Here is a 19,741-nt window from a genome sequence, read left to right on the forward strand (position 1 = left end):
GGAATTTAATAATGGGAAATGTGGAAATGGCTGAGGCTTTGAACAGGTATTGTGTCGCTCTTCAAAGTGGAAGACACAAACGACATGCCAATAATTAATAACAAGGAGGTTATGACAATTGAGGACCCTAGAAACGATCATTATCATTTAAGAGGTAGTTCTGGACAAGCTACTAGGGTTAAAGATTGGCAAGCCTCCTGGCAGAATGCATCCAAGAGTACTAAAAGAGATGGTGGAAAATATCAAACACATTCAAGGTAATTCACCAAAATCTGCTCACTCTGGGGTGGTTCCAGCAGATTGGAAAACAACAAATGTGACACCACTGTTTTACAAAAAGGTGGGTGACTATAGGTCCAGGAGCTTAACTTCTGTAGTGAGAAAATGCTTGAAACTATAATTAAGGAAGAAATGGCAAGGCATCTGATAGAAATTGTCCCATCCGGCAGATACCGTACCAGTTCATGAAAGACAGGTCATGTTTAACTGATTTACTGGAATTTTTTTTAAGGACATTACGAGCGTGGTGGACAACGAGGAATTGCTGGATGTGCCATGCCTGGATTTCCAGAAGGTATTCAACAAAGTGTCACACAAAAGGGTGTCGCATAAAATAAAAGATATGCTGCATTGTGGGTAATGTGTTAGAACAGATAGAAGATTGGTTAACTAACAGGAAACAAACAGTACAGATAAATGGGCATTTTTTTTGGATGGCAATCAGTGGCTAGTAATGTGCCTCAGGGATTAGCATTAGAACTCCAAATGTTTACAATGTATGATTTGAAGTTGAGGACCAAGTGTGGTGTGTCAAAGTTCCCAGATAACACTAAGATGTATTGTACAGCAAAGTGTGCAGAGGACTCAAAGTCTGCAGAGGGATAGGGTATGTTAAGCAGGTGAGCAAGGGTCTGGCAGATGGAGTACAATACTGGTAAATATGAGGTCATTCATTTTCATTGGAGCAACAAAACAACAGGACAATTATTTAAATTGTGAAAAACTGCAGCATGCTGCTCTGTAGTGGGACCTGGGTGTCCTTGTGCAGAAATCATAAAATGGTAGTTAGCAGGTGCAACAGGTAATTAAGAAGGCAAATGGAATATTGTCCTTCACTGCTAGACGGTTGGAGTTTAAAAACAGAGGCGCTATGCTGTAGATAACACGGTGTGAAGCTGGATGAACACAGCAGGCCAAGCAGCATTAGAGGAGCAGGAAAGTTGATGTTTCTGGTCCAGACCCTTCTTCAGCCATGCTGTAGCTCTCTTGGGTGCTGGTGAGGCCACATCTGGAGTACAGCACAGTTTTGGTCTCCTTAATTGAGAAATGATGTACTGGTACTGGAAGGGGCGCAGTGGGATTATTGTAGAGTTGGGAGGGTTGGTTTATAAAGAGAGATTGTTTACACTGGGACAATACTCATTTGAATTTAGAAGAATGAGGGGGGATCTCTTAGAAACATAAGAAATTATAAAAGGAATAGATATGACCAGGAAGGTTGTTTCCACTGGTGAGACGAGAACTAGGGGGCACAGCCTCAAAGTAAGGAGGAGCAGATTTAAAACTGGGTTCAGGAGAAACTTCTTCACCCAAAAGGGTTGTGAATCTGTGGAATTCCCTGCCCAATGAAGCAGTTGAGGCTACCTCACTGAATGTTTTTAAGGAAAAGATAGATACAATTTTTGAACAGTAAGGTAATTAAGGGTTATGATGAGCAGGTGGGTAAGTAGAGCTGAGCCCACGAAAAGATCAGTCATGATCTTATGAACGACAGAGTTGGCTTGACAGGCCAGATGGCCTAATCCTGCTCCTGTTTCTTTTGTTTTTATGTAACATACTGGCTTCTGATCCAGCCTCCATTCCTGCCAACTACTATTGCTGGCTGGCCCCAATACTTTTATAACTTTACATGCCTCAAAATGTCATTTGCAAGCTTGTCAAACGGACAAAAAGAATGAGGACAGGAATGTAGGGTGGTGTAATTTTTAAAATAATAATCATGCTGGTTGGTCAAGGTGATGTTTGGCAAGTTGCCACAAAAATTATTAAACAAAATAGAGCTCATGGGAAGTAACATATTAGTCAGGATACAGGATTGGTTATCTAACAGAAAGCAGAGTAGACATGAACATTTTTTAACAGGTTGATAAGATACAACTAGGGCCACCAAGAGATCAGTGTAAGGATCTCAAATATTTGCAAGCTATATTAATGGTTTTTAACACAGGAGTGACATTGTACACTGGTGTGCCATGAAAACTGTTCAAGTGTTCCAGGTAATATCGTACAAAATTAACAAACTCAATGTAAAACAAATGTAAATTAGTAATACATTTGTTCCTTCTTTAGCTTGTTGTATGCACTATGTTGCAAACCTATCTAGTAAGAATATTACCATATTAAATACAAGTGAGTGTAACATTTGAGTGATCAACTCAGTTGAAAAAAAGAGTTTGTCATGGAATTGTTTATCTCATTGAAGTGTGCTGTGTTAACAAAAAAGGTTGGAAACTATTTATCTGTATCAGTGGTTCAGATGAACAGACTGAACATATAGTTGCCAAATTTGCTGATGACAAAGGAAGTATGTAGGAATGGAAAATGTGAGGAGGATATAAGGTGTCTGCAAGGAGAAAGTGTGTAAAATGGAAGATACAGATGGATCTGGATGTCCTGGTACATGAATCACAGTCACTATACAAACACAACAAATGATTAGAAAGGAAATGGGATGTTGGCATTTATTGTAAAGGAAATACCAAAGTGAAGATGTTTTACTAGTTTAGATGTGGTCTCACCAGTGGCCCATATTAAGTTCAGTTTTAGTCACCTTATTTGAGGAGATATAAATGAAATAGAAACAGGGCAAAGAAGGTTCACTTAACTGATTCTTAAGATAAGGTATATATTTTGAGAGCAAAGGATGGGCAGGCTGGGCAGTTTTTGTTGAAGTTTATGAGAATGAGAGGTGATCATACTGAAGCACGCAAATTCTTGAGTGTCCTTGATAGACTGGATGCTGAAAGGGTGTTTCTGCTTGTGTGACACACTAGAACTAGGAGGCAGTCTAAAAATGAAGGGTCCCCCATTAAAATGGAGATGCATTTTTCTCCCCAAATAGAGAGGCGGGTTGAAAGGCAAGGTAGGTCACTATACTGGAACAGGAAGTCTGTGACGCTGAAACCAGCACCAAACCTGCCTTGGAGGTCACAAGGTGTGCAGCTGGATGAACACAGCAGGCCAAGGGTCCAGGCCTGAAATGTCAACTTCCCCGCTCCTCTGATGCTGCCTGGCCTGCTGTGTTCATCCAACCCCACACCTTGTTATCTCAAACTCCAGCATTGGCAGTTCCTACTACATCTGCCTTGGAGGTCTCTATTTCTTGACAACATTCTTGATTCATAATTCAATTTATCTATTCTAAACATTATTAAGACAATTTTCTGGCCACATTTGGGTGTGAAAAGAGAAGCTTGGGTATTGCCTCAGATTTCTTGCTCAATACGGCTGTGCTTCTTACCTACACTTGATTACTCTTTCCCAAGCCTCTACTGTTTTCTCCTTGTACTCCTCATTTCAAGACAGCAGTCACCACCAGCTTCTCAAGGGCACCTGGAAGTGGGCAATAAATACTGGTCTAGCCAGCAGTGTTCACATCAATGAATGGAATCACTTCTAAATCAATACTATTTTCTGAGGTAGCAAACTGCAGGAAGTTATGCAAAAAACTTTAAAATGATCTCCAACTGGGAAAGTAACTAAATCATTATTCTACTGATTACTATTCTCAATAGCAATCTGCTCAAGTTTTGGCATCCCACACTTTGGAAACTCATCTCCAGTAGCTTCACTGCGAGAAATCACCTTTGTCACAACCCAGTACCCTCATATTTCGGGAATAAATAGGGAGAGAGGGGGAGGCGGACCGAAGGAGAGAAAAGAAGATAGGTGGAGAGGAGATTATAGGTGGGGAGGTAGGGAGGGGATAGGTCAGTCCAGGGAAGACGGACAGGTCAAGGAGGTGGGATGAGGTAGTAGGTAGGAAATGGAGGTGCGGCTTGAGGTGGGAGGAAGGGATGGGTGAGAGGAAGAACAGGTTAGGGAAGCAGAGACAGGCTGGGCTGGTTTTGGGATGCAGTGGGGGGAGGGACCAGCCCAGCCTGTCGCCGCTTCCCTAACCTGTTCTTCCTCTCGCCCATCCCTTCCTCCCACCCTAAGCCACACTTCCATTTCCTTCAGGGGCTTGAATAGGGTGAATAGTCATGGTTTTCCCCAGTGTAGGAGTATCCAAAACAAGAGTGTATAGATTTAAGGGGAGCAGGGAAAGATTTAAAAGGGACTTAAATGTCAATTCTTTTCATGTGAAGTATTTTGAATGAGTTACCAGACGAAGTGGAGGAAGCTGGTACAATTACAACATTGAAAAGGCAGGTAGATAGGTATATGAATAGGGAAAATTTAGTGGGATATGGCCCAAATTCTGGCAAATGGGACGAGATTAATTTAGGATACCTGGTTGGCACGGTTGAGTCGGAGCAAAGGATCTGTTTCTGTGCTGTACTGTACATTTATATGACAAAAAATACTCAACTGAATGAAATCATTATTTTGTGAAGGGTACAGCAAAATCATTATAAATTTAGTTCACTCATTAACGGCAACTTTTGTGCCACTGGTGGGGAAAGGGGCTCGTGCCTGCCTACCAGACTCATAGTGGAGCACTTAACAAAAAGGACTGTAAAGTTGAACACTTTTTCTTTATTTTTCTACCTTCATATTTTGTGTTTTGGCTTATTTTTCTGTGTTTTAACCGGAAACATTGGTGGCAACATTGTTCAAAACATTTCACTGTATTTCTAACAAGAAAGAATTTTTTTGGTTTTCCCACGCTCCGTGGCATAACAATAAATAAGTCAAATAAAGCATACTCAATTTCAAGATCACATCACTAGCTGTGAATTTCAAAATAGTGCATCTGAAAAATAGCTGATAAAAGTGTTTGAATTGTAATATTAGAAGAATGGGATAATTTCAATAGGGCTTGAATAGCTTAACAACGTAACAACAGAAACCATATCTTGTTTAACAATATTTTCACTCCAGACAAAATCAATGCATACATTCTTTATTTTTAATTTTATGATTTTAATTTAAAGATTCATTACGGTACACAAAAGAATGAGTAAGGCATAAAACAACTTTTTTTTAAAACTCAAAATGCTATGTTCATCTGAATCTATTTTTACACCATCGCTCAGCTCTCAACATCAGGATTTGTCGTACACCTTATATAAGCTACACTACAGTTCTAATTTCAGACTTCACCATTAAGTAATCACTGCTAGAGTTATCAGGAGTAATATAGAATAATGCCACTGAAAGTTCTCTGCCATCTTAAACATGAGAAATATTGTTTTGACAACTGGAGATAATTCAAAACCAGGTGGGTTTAGGTCAGATGGGAGCTTACATTTTTAGGAACGTTAGCGTCTAATTCAACCCAATCACCCAAAGTTGTAATGGAGATGACAGCAAGTGAATGATGACTGCCAACCCTCTCCCAGGAGATAGGCAGCCTCATTAAAATATTTAAACAGTTTGTGTCTCAAGTATTATTTTTTTCTCTTTTAACCCTGCTTGGCCTGGTTTTTTCAAGCAATGGGAAATCCAGTAGTTAAAAGAAGAAAAGGGCCACTGCAAGAAGAAGTAAGTTTACAGTAGTTTCCAAGTCAGGAAAAATAGGAAACCTTCCTCCTGGGATTTATAAGGAAAACTGTTTTCCACTGCTGGACATTCAGCACTCAATCACAACACTCTAAATCTCCATCTTTGCTTGCAATCCCTCTCTGATCCTACATAACTTGACATACTGTACCCATCATAACCTCCACTAACATTCTCCATCACAGAGGAAACCTACCTGTTCCTATACTGCATCTTCTTCTGGAGCACTCCCACCCGAAAAGGAGCGAAAACTATAAATCTGACTGGCTTCTGATATATCAGTTTTTCTAAATTACAGTTCTGCAGTATTTGAGGAAGCCCAGCTTCTGAACCAAATATTTGCCCCCTTCCACCTCATTAAACATCATCTAGGCACCTTAGACAGTAAATATTGCAGTCTCTAAACCTAGGAGAGCATGGGAAAATCAACAGTAGAAGAAAGGTAATTTATCATGTTTTTAGTGTTATCAGGAAACCAAGAGAAAAGAACCTTAACATGAACTAAGGGTTATCTTATGTCTCAGTGGGTAAATTGATTACCAGAGAAATTCCAGTTTTAATCTCATCCAAATCAAATTAACTTTTATCAACATTTCCTTGAAAGAAAAAAGGACACCCAAGACTATGGTTTAAATGACACAGAAAAGTAGGGCTTAGAACAAAGGTTGGACCAATGAAAAAAGGCAGGTTCTAATACTGCAATTAAGTAGAATGCAGAAAGCACAAAGGGATCAGAGAAAAATATAAAATAGAGTTTTATAAAAACAGCACCTGATCTAAAATGGGACTGAAACTTCTGGGTGAAAGGGCAGTCAAGTAAAAGAGTGATGGAGATTAGGGGGCCAAGGCAACACTGCTGAGGTACTGAGGTCCTCACAAGAACACACTGCCATGTCAAACTGGGGCAACCTGATAAAGAAAAATAAGGACACACTTAAAAGGTTTTCAGAGTAGCAAAACTTTTTGGTTCAGGTGCGAGATGTGAAAGCTTGCTGTAAGAATGATGGAAATAACGGAGCCTGCGACATTAGACAGATCTCAAAACTTTGGAAAGGTTACAGAGATATTGACTTTTAATGTGGAAAGATCTGGGGAAATTGCATTGTTTCTCTTACAATAGAGAAGCTTTACATGAAAATGTAACAATGCTCAAAATTCTGATATATTTTGAGAAATAAGGATAAACAGCTTCCAAAGTATTATATTTTAGAAAGAAGCTAGAGATATTTTTGTGAAGAGCAACACAATTTTTACTTTCAACCTAAAGCCAATTATTCATAGTAAAGCCACTTCAGAACAACAGGAAATTTCCTGCATATACAAGATATATCAGCATTATATAAATTTGGAAAAAAACCATCTTACAATTTGACACACCCAAAGGCAGAGGAAATTGCTTCTCATTTTGACAATCATATCTTTCAAATAGATATTGAAGAGACACTCACAAGTTATGAAATTTACAAACCAAATGATTATATTTTCAATAAGTTCAGCCAATGGTAGAACATTCGAGCAAGTCTGTCCACACAAATACCAAGTCATGAAGGAAACATTGCAGTTTTATGCAATAAAAACTACAATAATGTTGATTTGAATGGTAGATTTTGATCTATGACCAATTAAATGATTGAAATGTAATAACAAAGTAACAATAAAGTAATAATAAACACTGATCCTTTCTTCTTTTCGTTGCTAGCATATACATGATTGAAACACTTGCCCTCCTGTCGCATGATACTGACACCCCTAGATATGAATACAGCATAAATTTCCAAAGGTGGAACTGACACAACAGCAAGCAGAATTTAACCTGACTCTACATTCAACATATAGCGCCTTTTCATTTCAAATATTACACCAAAATGATGAGAAACATCACAAGAGGTTAAACAGAGAAAACAAAAATTCTTCTGCCATAAAATCTTCAACAGGCAATCATTGTGCAATTCTTCTGCACAGTGGTATTCACAACTGAGCAAACAAGACATTAAAGTATCTAAATGTTTATCTCAAAAATAACGCATTCTTAGATTTAAACTATTTAATAAGATTTAAGGGAATAGAAGATTCAAGTTAAAGCTCCAAATGAATGTGATAAACTCAATGAGAGGGGTTTCAATTGGCAGATATTTAGAAAGACAGTTTTCCTGATTTATCAGAGCTCCCTGTGACCAATAGATCAATGGACAAAACTCACTCTCAAAATATATTCAATTTTAACCCATGGCCAGTAAAAATGACGCATATGAGGACTTTACATTAGACAGAGTTAACTTATTGGCTTGGGTCTGTCCATATCTGAAGGGAAATTTTTCTCAGCTGTCCTCCAGAGTAAGGTGGAGCAGAAATGCTTCCTCCAGACTCATATTAAACCTCACTCCAAAATGCTTCTAACCTCCAAGTGAACGTGAGATCAGTTGACAGGAGTCACCAACAGAGAAACTATCTGGCACAGAGCTGACATATTGATTAAATTATTTAAATCCATGTCTTGCAGAAGCTGGTTTTTAAAAGTACACTTTTCTAAAGAAAGTTAACTTGCTTTGCACAGAACAAAATTCATTTCTATCATCCAATCAAGAAACTGTAGGTTGATAATACTATTTTAAAATGGACATTACAGTAGAATGTATCAATCTTAAAATTTAATACAATGTATATACCATTAAATTGCTTACTCTGAGCCTGCAGCCATTTCCAAATATGAAGTCTCCGTTGTGTCGAACCCAATTGGGATCACAATGCTCATGACGTTCGCTGCTGATAACATCGACTTCTATGGAGTCCTATACATTGACATCCAAAACACTGGGGCATGCCAGCCACAGTGCTCATTGCAAACATCTAAGTGCATTCACAAAGCCTGCAAATAATCATAGAAGTACATTAAACTGTATACCATTTATACCATTAATTTACAGCCTACCCAATATATCAGAAGGCAAATGATTATCCTCATATCCCATTAATAACACAAAACATTGTTAATTGCGTAATACTTTTTAAAAATGGAGGCATTCATGGGACCTAATTAACAACAGCTCAGGCCAACGGCATGAAAATCTTTCTACGTTTAATGATAATTGGAAAATCACTGGTATAGGTCTGACTTCACAGGGTCCACAGGGGTTGCAACTAAAGGTACTTGTGTCAATAAAATGTGACTCTAGTTTGGGCACAGCATATTGTTCCTGTGCAAAAAGGGAAAACACCAGTATCAGTGGAGCAAAGTTGTTTGTACATCGTTCCAAAATGTGCTCAATTCTCAGACTTAGAAGCATACTGTTTTACATCAGTGTGGTACTGAACTTGAATATTTTTGAAAAATGACATTTTTTTGAAGCTTTTCAATCCTGAATTCATTAGGACAACATGCAAGAATACCAATTTAAAAGGGGAAAGACTAAGATTTATACTGCATGAGAAGAGAATGCTGATTGGTTGACAAGTGGATTCTAATTGGTACAGGTATTTGCAGATCGTATGGACTCAAATGGAACAAGTTCCAATCTTGCATACAACTATTTACAACAAATTTCCTTGCTTTCCCAGGATAAAGTGGAGTTGCAACACATACTCAAATTAACAATAAACAACATTTTTTGAATTAGAACAGATTATGCTAGGTTGTTAAAAGTACTGGATGTCCTCCTAACATTCAAATCTGAATTACAACTTTTGATATGTTGGTGCGCATCTATGAAAAGAGTATACAACTTCCCAAAGTTTTATATTTGACTTATTCTTGAGAAATCGTATTTTATAATGGTAACATATAGAAACTTATTATCTGAAAGCACTACCTCCTGCATTCAAATTTTCTGAAACATAGGAGGGAAAAAAGTTGCCCCAAAGTTTTTAAATACTTTTTATTTGCTAGATTCTATCCTGTACATGCTCATTTCAGGTTATGAACAGAAAACACTGCTGAAACTTTGCACTCACTCAATTTTGAGCTTAATATCACAAATTTTTGAATCAGGGCTTGATCTGACATGCCATCTTTGAGAACCACAGATTCATTAATGCTTCATTATAAATGGTCATCCAGACACTATTTGCAATTTTTATTTGGGGCATCATATTTGAACAAAAACAAAGAACCCCAATTTCACCCAGGAGCCAGCAGAAACCACTGCCAATACAACCCAGAAGAGTTGGTTGTTAACTTCTGCTTCATTAGTTACCGACAATATACATCTTTGATGATTGTGGAGGATGAGTTAATCTGGATACAACAAAGTAGGCCTGCACCTGTGGTCTAAAGGAAGCTGTCACACACAAATCACATTATTGAGATCTTGTGGTGCAGGGATATTCCTATCTGATTATTTGTCCTCATAGTGCCTTATTTCTTGCAGCCAGAGGTTAAACAAGAGAAAGGATAGGTGAGAACAAACATAGGATGAGTCAGTAAAGATACATAGGGTTGGGTGCTTGGAACAGGAGCTGGAGGCATGGGATGGAAGGGTAGACTGGGACAAGAGGGCTGACAGCGGGGGGACCGTGTGTGGAGAGAGGGAGAGGGCAAGCGAGAGAGAGCGACAGCGACAGAGACAGAAAACACCAAAGCGATAAAAGGGAAAAAGAAAGCATCCAAGTAATCTATAATTAAAATCATTATTTTGAAAGCTAAATTTTTGGATGGCATTATTCCTCTTCATAATACCCCATTTGTATACTGGACTTTATATTTAAGTTCATTATTTAAAAAGAGGTAAGATTGCAGGATGGTAAATTTCAAATCTACCACAAAATGGAGAATTCAAACTGAGACCAGTGGATACAGGAGAGTCCTTATTGTAGGAGGTTTCACTTACTGTTGCAAGCAATAGCATTCCAGTCTGAAATCATTTTCTCAGGCTCTTTTAAACAGAAGCTTTCTAATGTGAATACGATTGAACACTCTGAAAACAATAGACCTTATAAGGTCTCTAACTCTGACCGTGTCAATTCTAAGGAGTCTCAAACAGCAAACGAAAATTACACTCAACTCTCAAAAGACCAATATTTTTCCTGAGGGAAAACTTTGCAATGTTTGGTGACTTTCAGGCTTCATACAAATATTTAATAAAATTTGCCTTGCTGCCCAAAGCCAAATGCATATATTTTGCACAGTTCAGAATTACAGACTGGACTGAGTTATCAGTCTTAAGCCAGAGCACTAAACACGCAACACAGAAAGTCCTTCAACTCAGAGACTGAAGAGCTGGGTCTAAAATATACTTCAGGCAAGAAGAGAACACAGCGAAAAGTGAGGAATTCTGTCTTGCAATTCAGTACCTAGAGATGAAAACCAATCTTGCAGTTGGCACATCTCTTGTAAGGTATCTGTCTGAAACTTAGATTAAGCAGTAGGCAGCAGTACATAGCTCTGGATACCTAGACTAACCAAGTAAATTACAAACATTGCTAAAAAGTTCTTTAGTTATCAAAGCAGATGTCAAAACAGCTGATATAGAGAGAAGTTGCTGAAAGCCATTAGTTAATTCATAAATGCGTTCACCTATCGGCTTCTTAATTGATTTGCAGAGGGGCATGTAGATATTAGCAAGCATCAGCACCTTCAACTGGTACAGTCACTTTGATGAGTCTGCCCAAACTGTGGACAGAACTGATTGCTAATCTGTTATTCAGGGAAGAATTACCAGATAACTGGAATATACAGTTTGTCTTATGAGGAAAAGGTTGGACAGGTTAGGTTTGTATCTGCTGGAGTTCATAAAGGTCAGGATGACTTGACTGAACATACAAGATCCTGAGATAACAATGTATAGAGCGTGATGAACACAGGAGGTCAAGCAACATCGGAGGAGAAGGAAGGCTGACATTTCAGGCCTAGGCCTGAAACGTCAGCCTTCCTGCTCCTGCAATGCTGCTGGACCTGCTGTGTTCATCCACCTTTACACCTCGTTATCTTGGATTCTCCAGCATCTGCAGTTCCTTCTATCTCTGATACAAGATCCTGAGTGGTCTTAACGGAGTGTTTTTGTAGAGGATGCTTCCTTTCAACAGAGAATCACGAACTCGGGATCACTGTTTAAAAATGAGAGGTCAGCCATTTACAACAGCAATGAAGAAACATTGATCCCCCCTCACAGACAGTCATGAAAAGGTGGGCCGAAGCAGAGTAAAACAGGCTGAAATTTTTATAAGGCTGGGATGAACAGATTTTTGGTAAACAAGTTTCTGGAATGTCACTAGAAACGCAGAATTGAGGTAAGAAGCAGATCAACCATGGCCTTAGTAGATGGTAGGGCAGCCTCAAAAGCTGAAAAGCCTACACTTGCTTCCTATTTAACAAAGTGTGGAGCTGGATGAACACAGCAGGCCAAGCAGCATCTTAGGAGCACAAAAGCTGATGTTTCGGGCCTAGCCCCTTCATCAGAAAAGGGGGATGGGGAGAGGGTTCTGAAATAAATAGGGAGAGAGGGGGGGCGGACCGAAGATGGAAAGAGGAGAAGATAGGTGGAGAGGAGACAGACAAGTTAAAGGGGTGGGGATGGAGCCTGTAGAGGTGAGTATAGGTGGAGAGGTAGGGATGGGATAGGTCAGTCCAGGGAGCGGGATGAGGTTAGTAGGTAGGAAATGGAGGTGCGGCTTGAGGTGGAAGGAGAGGATAGATGAGAGGAAGGACAGGTTAGGCAGGCGGGGACGAGCTGGGCTGGTTTTGGGATGCATTGGGGGAGGGGAAATTTTGAAGCTTGTGAAATCCACATTGATAACATTGGACTGCAGGGTTCCCAAGCGGACTATGGGTTGCTGTTCCTGCTACCTTCAGGTGGCATCCTTGTGGCACTGCAGGAGGCCCAGGATGGATATGTCATCTACGGAATGGGTGGGGGAGTTGAAATGGTTCGCGACTGGGAGGTGCAGTTGTTTATTGCAAACCGAGCGTAGGTGTTCTGCAAAGAGGTCCCCAAGTCTCTGTTTGGTTTCCCCGATGTAGAGGAAGCCACAACGGGTACAGCGGATGCAGTATACCACATTGGCAGATGTGCAGGTGAACATCCGCTTCATGTGGAAAGTCATCTTGGGCCTGGGATGGGGGTGAGGAAGGTGGTGTTGGGGGCAAGTGTAGCACTTCCCGCGGTTGCCGGGGAAAGTACGGGTGTGGTGGGGTTGGAGGGGAGTGTGGAGCGGATAAGGGAGTCACAGAGAGAGTCGTCCCTCCGGAAAGCAGACAAGGGTGGGGATGGAAAAATGTCTTTGGTGGTGGGGTCAGATTGTAGATGGCGGAAGTGTCGGAGGATGATACATTGGATCCAGAGGTTGGTGGGGTGACACGTGAGGAAGAGGGGGATTCTCTTTTGGCGGTTATTGTGGGGACGGTGTGTGAGGCATGATGGGAAGTGCAGGAGACACTGTCGAGGATGTTCTCAACCACTGCCAAGGGGGTGGAGTTGCGGTCCTTGAAGAACAAAGACATCTGACATGCGTGAGTGTGGAATGCTTCATCCTGGGAAGTGTGGTGGAGTCGAAGAAACTGGGAATAGGGGATGGAATCTTTGGAGGAAGGTGGATGGGAGGAGTATTCTAGGTAGCTGTGGGAATTGGTGGGCTTGAAGATAGCCACTTTGCAGAACATCTAGGCTCAGTTCGCAATAAACAACTGCACCTCCCCGTCGCGAACCATTTCAACTCCCCCTCCCACTCCTTGGATGACATGTCCATCCTGGGCCTCCTGCAGTGCCAAACGATGCCACCTGAAGGTTGCAAGAACAGCAACTCATAGTCCGCTTGGGAACCCTGCAGCCCAATGATATCAATGCGGATCTCACAATCTTCAAAATCTCCCCTCCCTCCACAGCATCCCAAAACCAGCCCAGCTCGGCCCCGCCTCCCTAGCCTGTCCTTCCTCTCACCTCTCCCCTCCTCCCACCTCAAGCTCCACCCCTATCTCCTACCTAGTAACCTCATCCCCACCCCCTTGACCTGTTCACCCTCCCCAGGCTCACCTATCCCCTCCCCACCTACACTCACCTCCACAGGCTCCATCCCTACCCCTTTAATTTGTCTGTCTCCTCTCCACCTATCTTCTCCTCCACCCATCTTCAATCTGCCTCCACCCTCTCCCTATTTATTTCAGAATGCTCTCCCCATCCCCCTTTTCTGATGAAGGGTCTCGGCCCGAAACGTCAGCTTTTGTGCTCCGAAGATGCTGCTTGGCCTGCTGTGTTCATCCAGCTCCACACTTTGCTACCTCAGATTCTCCAGCATCTGCAGTTCCCATTATCTCTGCTTCCTATTTGTTTGTTATAACTAAACGTCAAATTTTAAGTTCTGCTGTTCATCATGCCCTCCATCTCTTTCCACTAATGGTTACTTAAATCTGCACTCTTCAGTTGGTTAAGGACCACCCTCCGTGGAAGTAAAACAGAAATGGAATCTTTCAAAATGATTCTAATATAACCTGCAACGACAAAATGAAAGACAATGCAATCTATTACAAAAGCCAAGCAAGTTCAAATACTACCCAAGTTGATAGTTGATCAGCCTGGTCAATTGCAGTATAGAGTGCATTCTCGAGTCAGATTCAACTCTAAATAATTCTACTTACCAATGCTTTTGCAGATGGTTGGAGAAACAGCTTAAATTAATCACTGCTTTACATTAATGAAAGTGGAGTGTCTGTCTCTTCCACCCCCCCTCCCCCCAACCCCCGCATTAATCTCCAGCACACTTCGGGTCATTGTGCCTTAGCAAAGTCATGTGAACTTGAGAAATAGGATAGGGTTACCTTGATAAATCAGAACATCTGGATTTCAATGCTGTTTAAGACCAACCAACTAATTCAACACAAATCATTTCTGGTGACTTCAGAGGTTTCAGAACATCCAGAAAATGTGAAATTGCTTCACTGACTCAGTACAGACAGTAGGAAATTCTAAATCACTCAGCCTCTTGTTTGCCATATTTTTGACTGCTGTCATGGTAAATACCAGTTAGAGACACTTTCAGATTCCTCTGACAAGTGTTTGTACAAATGGCTTACCACTGATCTCAGGAAGTGTCAATGGCAAACCACAAGTATACATGTATTTCAGTTATACAGTTCACCTATAAATGTAAATTCTTACTAGGGGTGATTTAAATACTTGGTAATTTGAAATTTTTGAATGCTGTAAACATAACATTGCAATTGTTAAAATCTGAGGTGACTCAACAATACGTTATCATTGAGTACATTTAAGACTGAGATTGGTCAGTTCTTGATTATCAAGGGGATCAAGGGTTATGGGGAGAAAGCAGGAGAATGGGACTGAGGTACTTGTCAGCCATGACCAAATGGCGGAACAGACTCGATGGGCCAAATGGGCTAATTTCTGCTCCCATGTCTTCTGGTCCTAAGAATTAACAATTCAAATATTCACCTGGTCAGTTTCCACTCTGTAAACTTGAGTCTACCCAAAGCCTTTCTCCCAAATTCTTCCTCCACATCAAGTTCCATTTACTACTAATTCTCTCTTTACCAACCGACACAGCTACCTGATCCATCATCACTTCCAATTGTAAAGATTTCTGAGACATATTTATGCCTCTTTATGGCCTCACAAACCTGTCTGCAGATACATGTCTCTAGCTTGATAATCCCTATAACTTTCTATTATTCTGACCTCTAATACAGCTACCATTCTCTCTCTGGGGCATGTGCCACCACACCTTCAAACAAAAGTCTATGTCTTGACCATTGTAGAATTCATCTACATGTTACTCTTCTCCTTAAAAAAAATCCTTCTTCAAACTTCTGCAAGCCCCTCCTACTGTGTCATTGTTTGGCTGAATATTTTGTTTGATCTGATTGTACTTTCATGATAGGCCTTGGATATTTTCCATGATAAAGTCAAAATAAAAACTTTCATAATTTTATCCTGAATTCAGTGGTAAGAACGCAGATCGTGCAAGCATGAGTTGGTTGAGGCATATACCAAGTGTATTTTAGGAGATGAGGGAGAAAAGCATACGTATACAGTGGGGTGAAATGAACTAATGTGGGAGGAGGCTGGTGTGAAACATAAACAAATGCTCATAAAACATACACTAGCAAACATTAGCAAATTTCTACAGAAAGAAATCACTTAGATTATAGATATTCTTCATTATTTCTTCCCCGCCTCAAATTTCATTATATACTGTCAGAATATTTCTAATCCAAACTCAAAAAAGATCTTTGTACTGCACTAGCAGGATATCACCACTTTCCCCATTTATTCACAAGATCCCTCAGAGGAAGATTAATTATCAATATACCGAATAGTTCTGTATGTAGTATTGTTTCTTGGAGCTGGATCACGATGATAAACACCATCCCATCGATCTCAAATGGTTTAAATTTAAATCTGACAGTTGAATGGATGGGGTATTAGTAATCTGCATAAGCCAGTACCAAAATTTCCTGAATATATTATGTGAAAGTATAGACTCATGTCAAATGATTCTCAGTCTCATCTGCAATGAAATATGTAGTATGCTTTTGGAAATTACACCTTTTTAAAAGCCCATCCTACAAGAGTACAAATTTCCACACTGGTAATGAAACTACTAAAAAGGACTCTGTCAGAATACTTCCATACTATCACAAACAGCTGCCTTTTCTAAAAGCAGATGTGCACAAATTGCTTGATGGGAACTCAAACAATTTAGTCTTCCACTCCTCTACCATACTACATCCCCACAACCATATATTGGTACAATCACATGAGTTTGGAAACTGTCATTAGTGGAAGGAATTTACTGACATCACAGCCAAACATGCAAGCTCATTATATGTTTATCCAGTGTATTTAACATAAAGCATTTGCCTGGGAAAATCCAGTTGACATTTTACTTCTGTCTAAACTGCTTTTTCCCCTATCTATCCTCATTTACCCAAAAATTTATTTATGAAATTTTCAATATTCACTATTTTAATGATTAAAATGCAGATTAAGAAAATAATGAGTAACAATGAAAATTAAATTTTAAATACATAAATTTGTCTAAATAGCATCTGTTATTGCCGTAGGGTGTACACCTCTCCATCTGGTTCTACAACAATTGTCTAGAATACTGACAACACACATTGAAATATATTACAATTACACACTAATACACAGCAAAACAATAATAGCAAAATTGCAAATTTTGCAGCTTTGATATTTTCTATTACTGTACTCAGCTTAACAGAGTACAAATGTTCAAGATATCCGAGTAACATGGATCAACGTTGTGTATATGGAAAATAATGTGGGCCATTTAGTGTAACTGAACCTGTTTCATTTTAAAATGCAGACATTTTTGTTATGGCTAATTGTAAGGTTAGTATTCTAAATGTTCTTGTTGTGATAAACATTCACAAAACACAACTTAGCTGCCAAACCTTTAGAGGTCTTTGAACTCAAAACAAGACAAACACAAACCCAGGAAAAATCAAGGGCCAGGCAATACTGTCTAAACAAACATTTCGTTTTATTCATTCTTGGGATGTGGTGATTGATAGCTAGGCCAGCATCTGTCCATTGTGATGTTAGAGAAGGTGATGGTGAGCCACCTTCATGAACTGCTACAGTCCATGTGCTGGAGGCAGACCCACAAATAGGAACATGAGTAGGTTATTTAGTCCTGCAAGCCATTCCATAATTCAAAGAGATTGCAGCTGATTTACAACACACTTATAGATACCCATATCCACTGATACTCTTGAAAAGCAAAAATCTATTCATTTTAATTTTAAATCAACAATTAATCTAGAAAAAAAACCTGCAGTTTTGCATTTGTGCTACAAATGTCGATGCACGCAAGCATGGTAAGAGTATTTCCTAATTTCACTGAAGATTTAAGTTATACTTTTTAGTCAATACCCCAATGTCATTAGTCCCTAATTAGAAGAAAGTCTCTCTCATTCTCTCTCTTCCTCACACCTACTCCCCTTATTATCTCAAATACTTTCAAATAAACTAGACCTTCTAAAATGCTTGTGGCTCTTGTAACCAATGTATAATTCTAATAAATCATACTTGCATTTCCTGAAGGCCAATACATCCTCCAAACATTGCTTGTTTGATTTAACCAAAGTTTTGGACATCCAAAACAGATGCTATTAACCTTGTGTATTCCTGTCTTCAGAATATGAAGGCCAGCATTCCATTGATCTGCTGGATTATTTTCTCTATTTGCTCATGACATTTTAGTGTCCAATGAATCTGGATGCCAAGTCCCTTTGGGTATACAGTGTTTCCAATTTTTCACTACTTACAAAAGAGCCTTGTCCTATTCTATTAGGTCTGAGCTGATCACCTCACATTTGCCCACACTGAAATCCAATCGTTGTTACTTTGCTCATTCATTCAATCCATGAAAACTCTTCAAATTTTATGTTTGCAGCTACACTGCATACAAACCTGCCTATCTTTGTGTAATATGCAATTTCAAATACAGTGAAAAGGCTGACACAACCTGGAAGGTGGGTTCAGAACTAAACTTCTCAGTTGTTCTAAATAGCTCCCTGTGTGCTATGGATCTTTAAATTCTAAATTGTTATCTTATTGCTTGTTTCCAAAAGGCTCACCTCTCATATCATCAGACTGTTCATGGATGCGGGAATCACTTATTAGGCAGCCTTTACTGCCAATCCATTACTACCCCTTCTTCTGGGCAGTTACCTATTTTCTTGAACTGCTGCAATCTTTGGATCGTAGGATTACTCAGTGCTGCTGGGAGTTCCAGGAATTTGAAGAAGCTACGTTATAATTCCAAGTCAGGGAAATGTGGGGCTTGGAGGGAAACTTGCAGGTGATGTTATCATGCATCTACTACCCTTGTCCTTTTAGACGGTAGTGGGTGCAGGTTTGGAAGGCTCTGTCAAAGGAGGCTTGGTAAGCTATTGTAGTAAACCTTGTAGATGTTACACAATGCTGCCACAGTGCGGTAAGTGGTAAAATGAAGTAAATGTTGAAGGTGGAGGGTGGAGTGACAACCAAATGGACTTTGTCCTAGATGGTATCAAGCTTCTTGAGCCGTGTTGCAGAGGCAGTCATCAGACCAGTGGAAGGTATTCCATCACACTTCTGACTTGTACCTTGTAGATACCGGACAGAAACTGGGGAGTTTACACTATAGGGGAGTTATTCAGAGCAGAATTCCTAGCCTCTGTCCTGTTCTAGGAGAACACCATATTTATATGGATTGTCCAGTTCAGTTCAATGGTAACACGCAGGAGGTTGATAGTAGGGGATTAAATCAAGGACAATGCTGGCGAACAGTGAAGAGCTTTCAAGAAGGTTTGTAGCTTGGGTTGTGGATGAGGTTGTCAACATGCTCACCAAGCCAGTGGGTTTGGGTGAAAACGTTTCATCACTCTACTGGGTAACATCGTTGCTGCGTCTCCAGTGAAGCATCAGTGTTCTGTCCCGCTTGTAATTTATATTCCTCGGGTTGGTTAGTATTATTTCTGGTATTGTTTCTCAGTAGCTAGTGCACAGGGCCTAATTCAATGTGTTTGTCAATGGAGTTCCAGTTGGAATATCAGGCCTCCAGGAATTCCCTGGCAGGTCTCCGTTCGGCTTGTGTGATTATTGATGTGTTGTCCCAGTCGAATTCATGCCCCCTGTTGTCCGTGCGTAGTGAGACAAGTGAGAACTGGTCATAGCTTTTAGTGGCTAGATGGTGCTCACAGTATCCGTACTGTCAATTACCTTCCAGTTTGGCCTATGTAGTGTTTGTCACAGTCCTTGCATGGTATTTTGTATATATTACCCCAGTTTTGCTGGTTTTTGATATGAGATCGGTTATCTTCACTAGTAGCTGTCGGAGGGTGGTTGTCAGTTTGTGGGCTTCTCTAATACCTCGGGTTCTGAGTAGTCTTGTCATCATCTCTGACCAGTCCTCGATGTATGGTAGGGTGATTGGTGATTAGTGAGTCTGGACACATCAGAGGTAACAGGAGATTGCGCTTTTCAGGTATCCATTCCTTCAAAAGACTCTGCAGGGGTGCTCCTGATCTGCAATGTGGTGTGGCTCATTTAAAAAGTGTCCT

At 40.1% G+C, this 19,741-nt stretch overlaps 1 protein-coding gene across 6 annotated transcripts in view; it reads right to left on the reverse strand.

The window, feature by feature from the left end:
• Nucleotides 1–19,741, reverse strand: part of kmt2e (lysine (K)-specific methyltransferase 2E) — an 84,210-nt gene that overhangs the window by 57,085 nt on the left and 7,384 nt on the right. For all 6 annotated transcript variants that reach the window (XM_048553954.2, XM_048553953.2, XM_048553952.2 and 3 more), the window contains exon 2: nucleotides 8,406–8,590. In XM_048553954.2, coding sequence (XP_048409911.1) covers nucleotides 8,406–8,497 — 92 coding nt within the window. In that variant the 5' untranslated portion in view covers nucleotides 8,498–8,590. The remainder of the gene's footprint in view (nucleotides 1–8,405; nucleotides 8,591–19,741) is intronic.

This window comes from Stegostoma tigrinum, chromosome 25 (assembly GCF_030684315.1).
Source record: "Stegostoma tigrinum isolate sSteTig4 chromosome 25, sSteTig4.hap1, whole genome shotgun sequence".
NCBI lineage: Eukaryota > Metazoa > Chordata > Chondrichthyes > Orectolobiformes > Stegostomatidae > Stegostoma > Stegostoma tigrinum.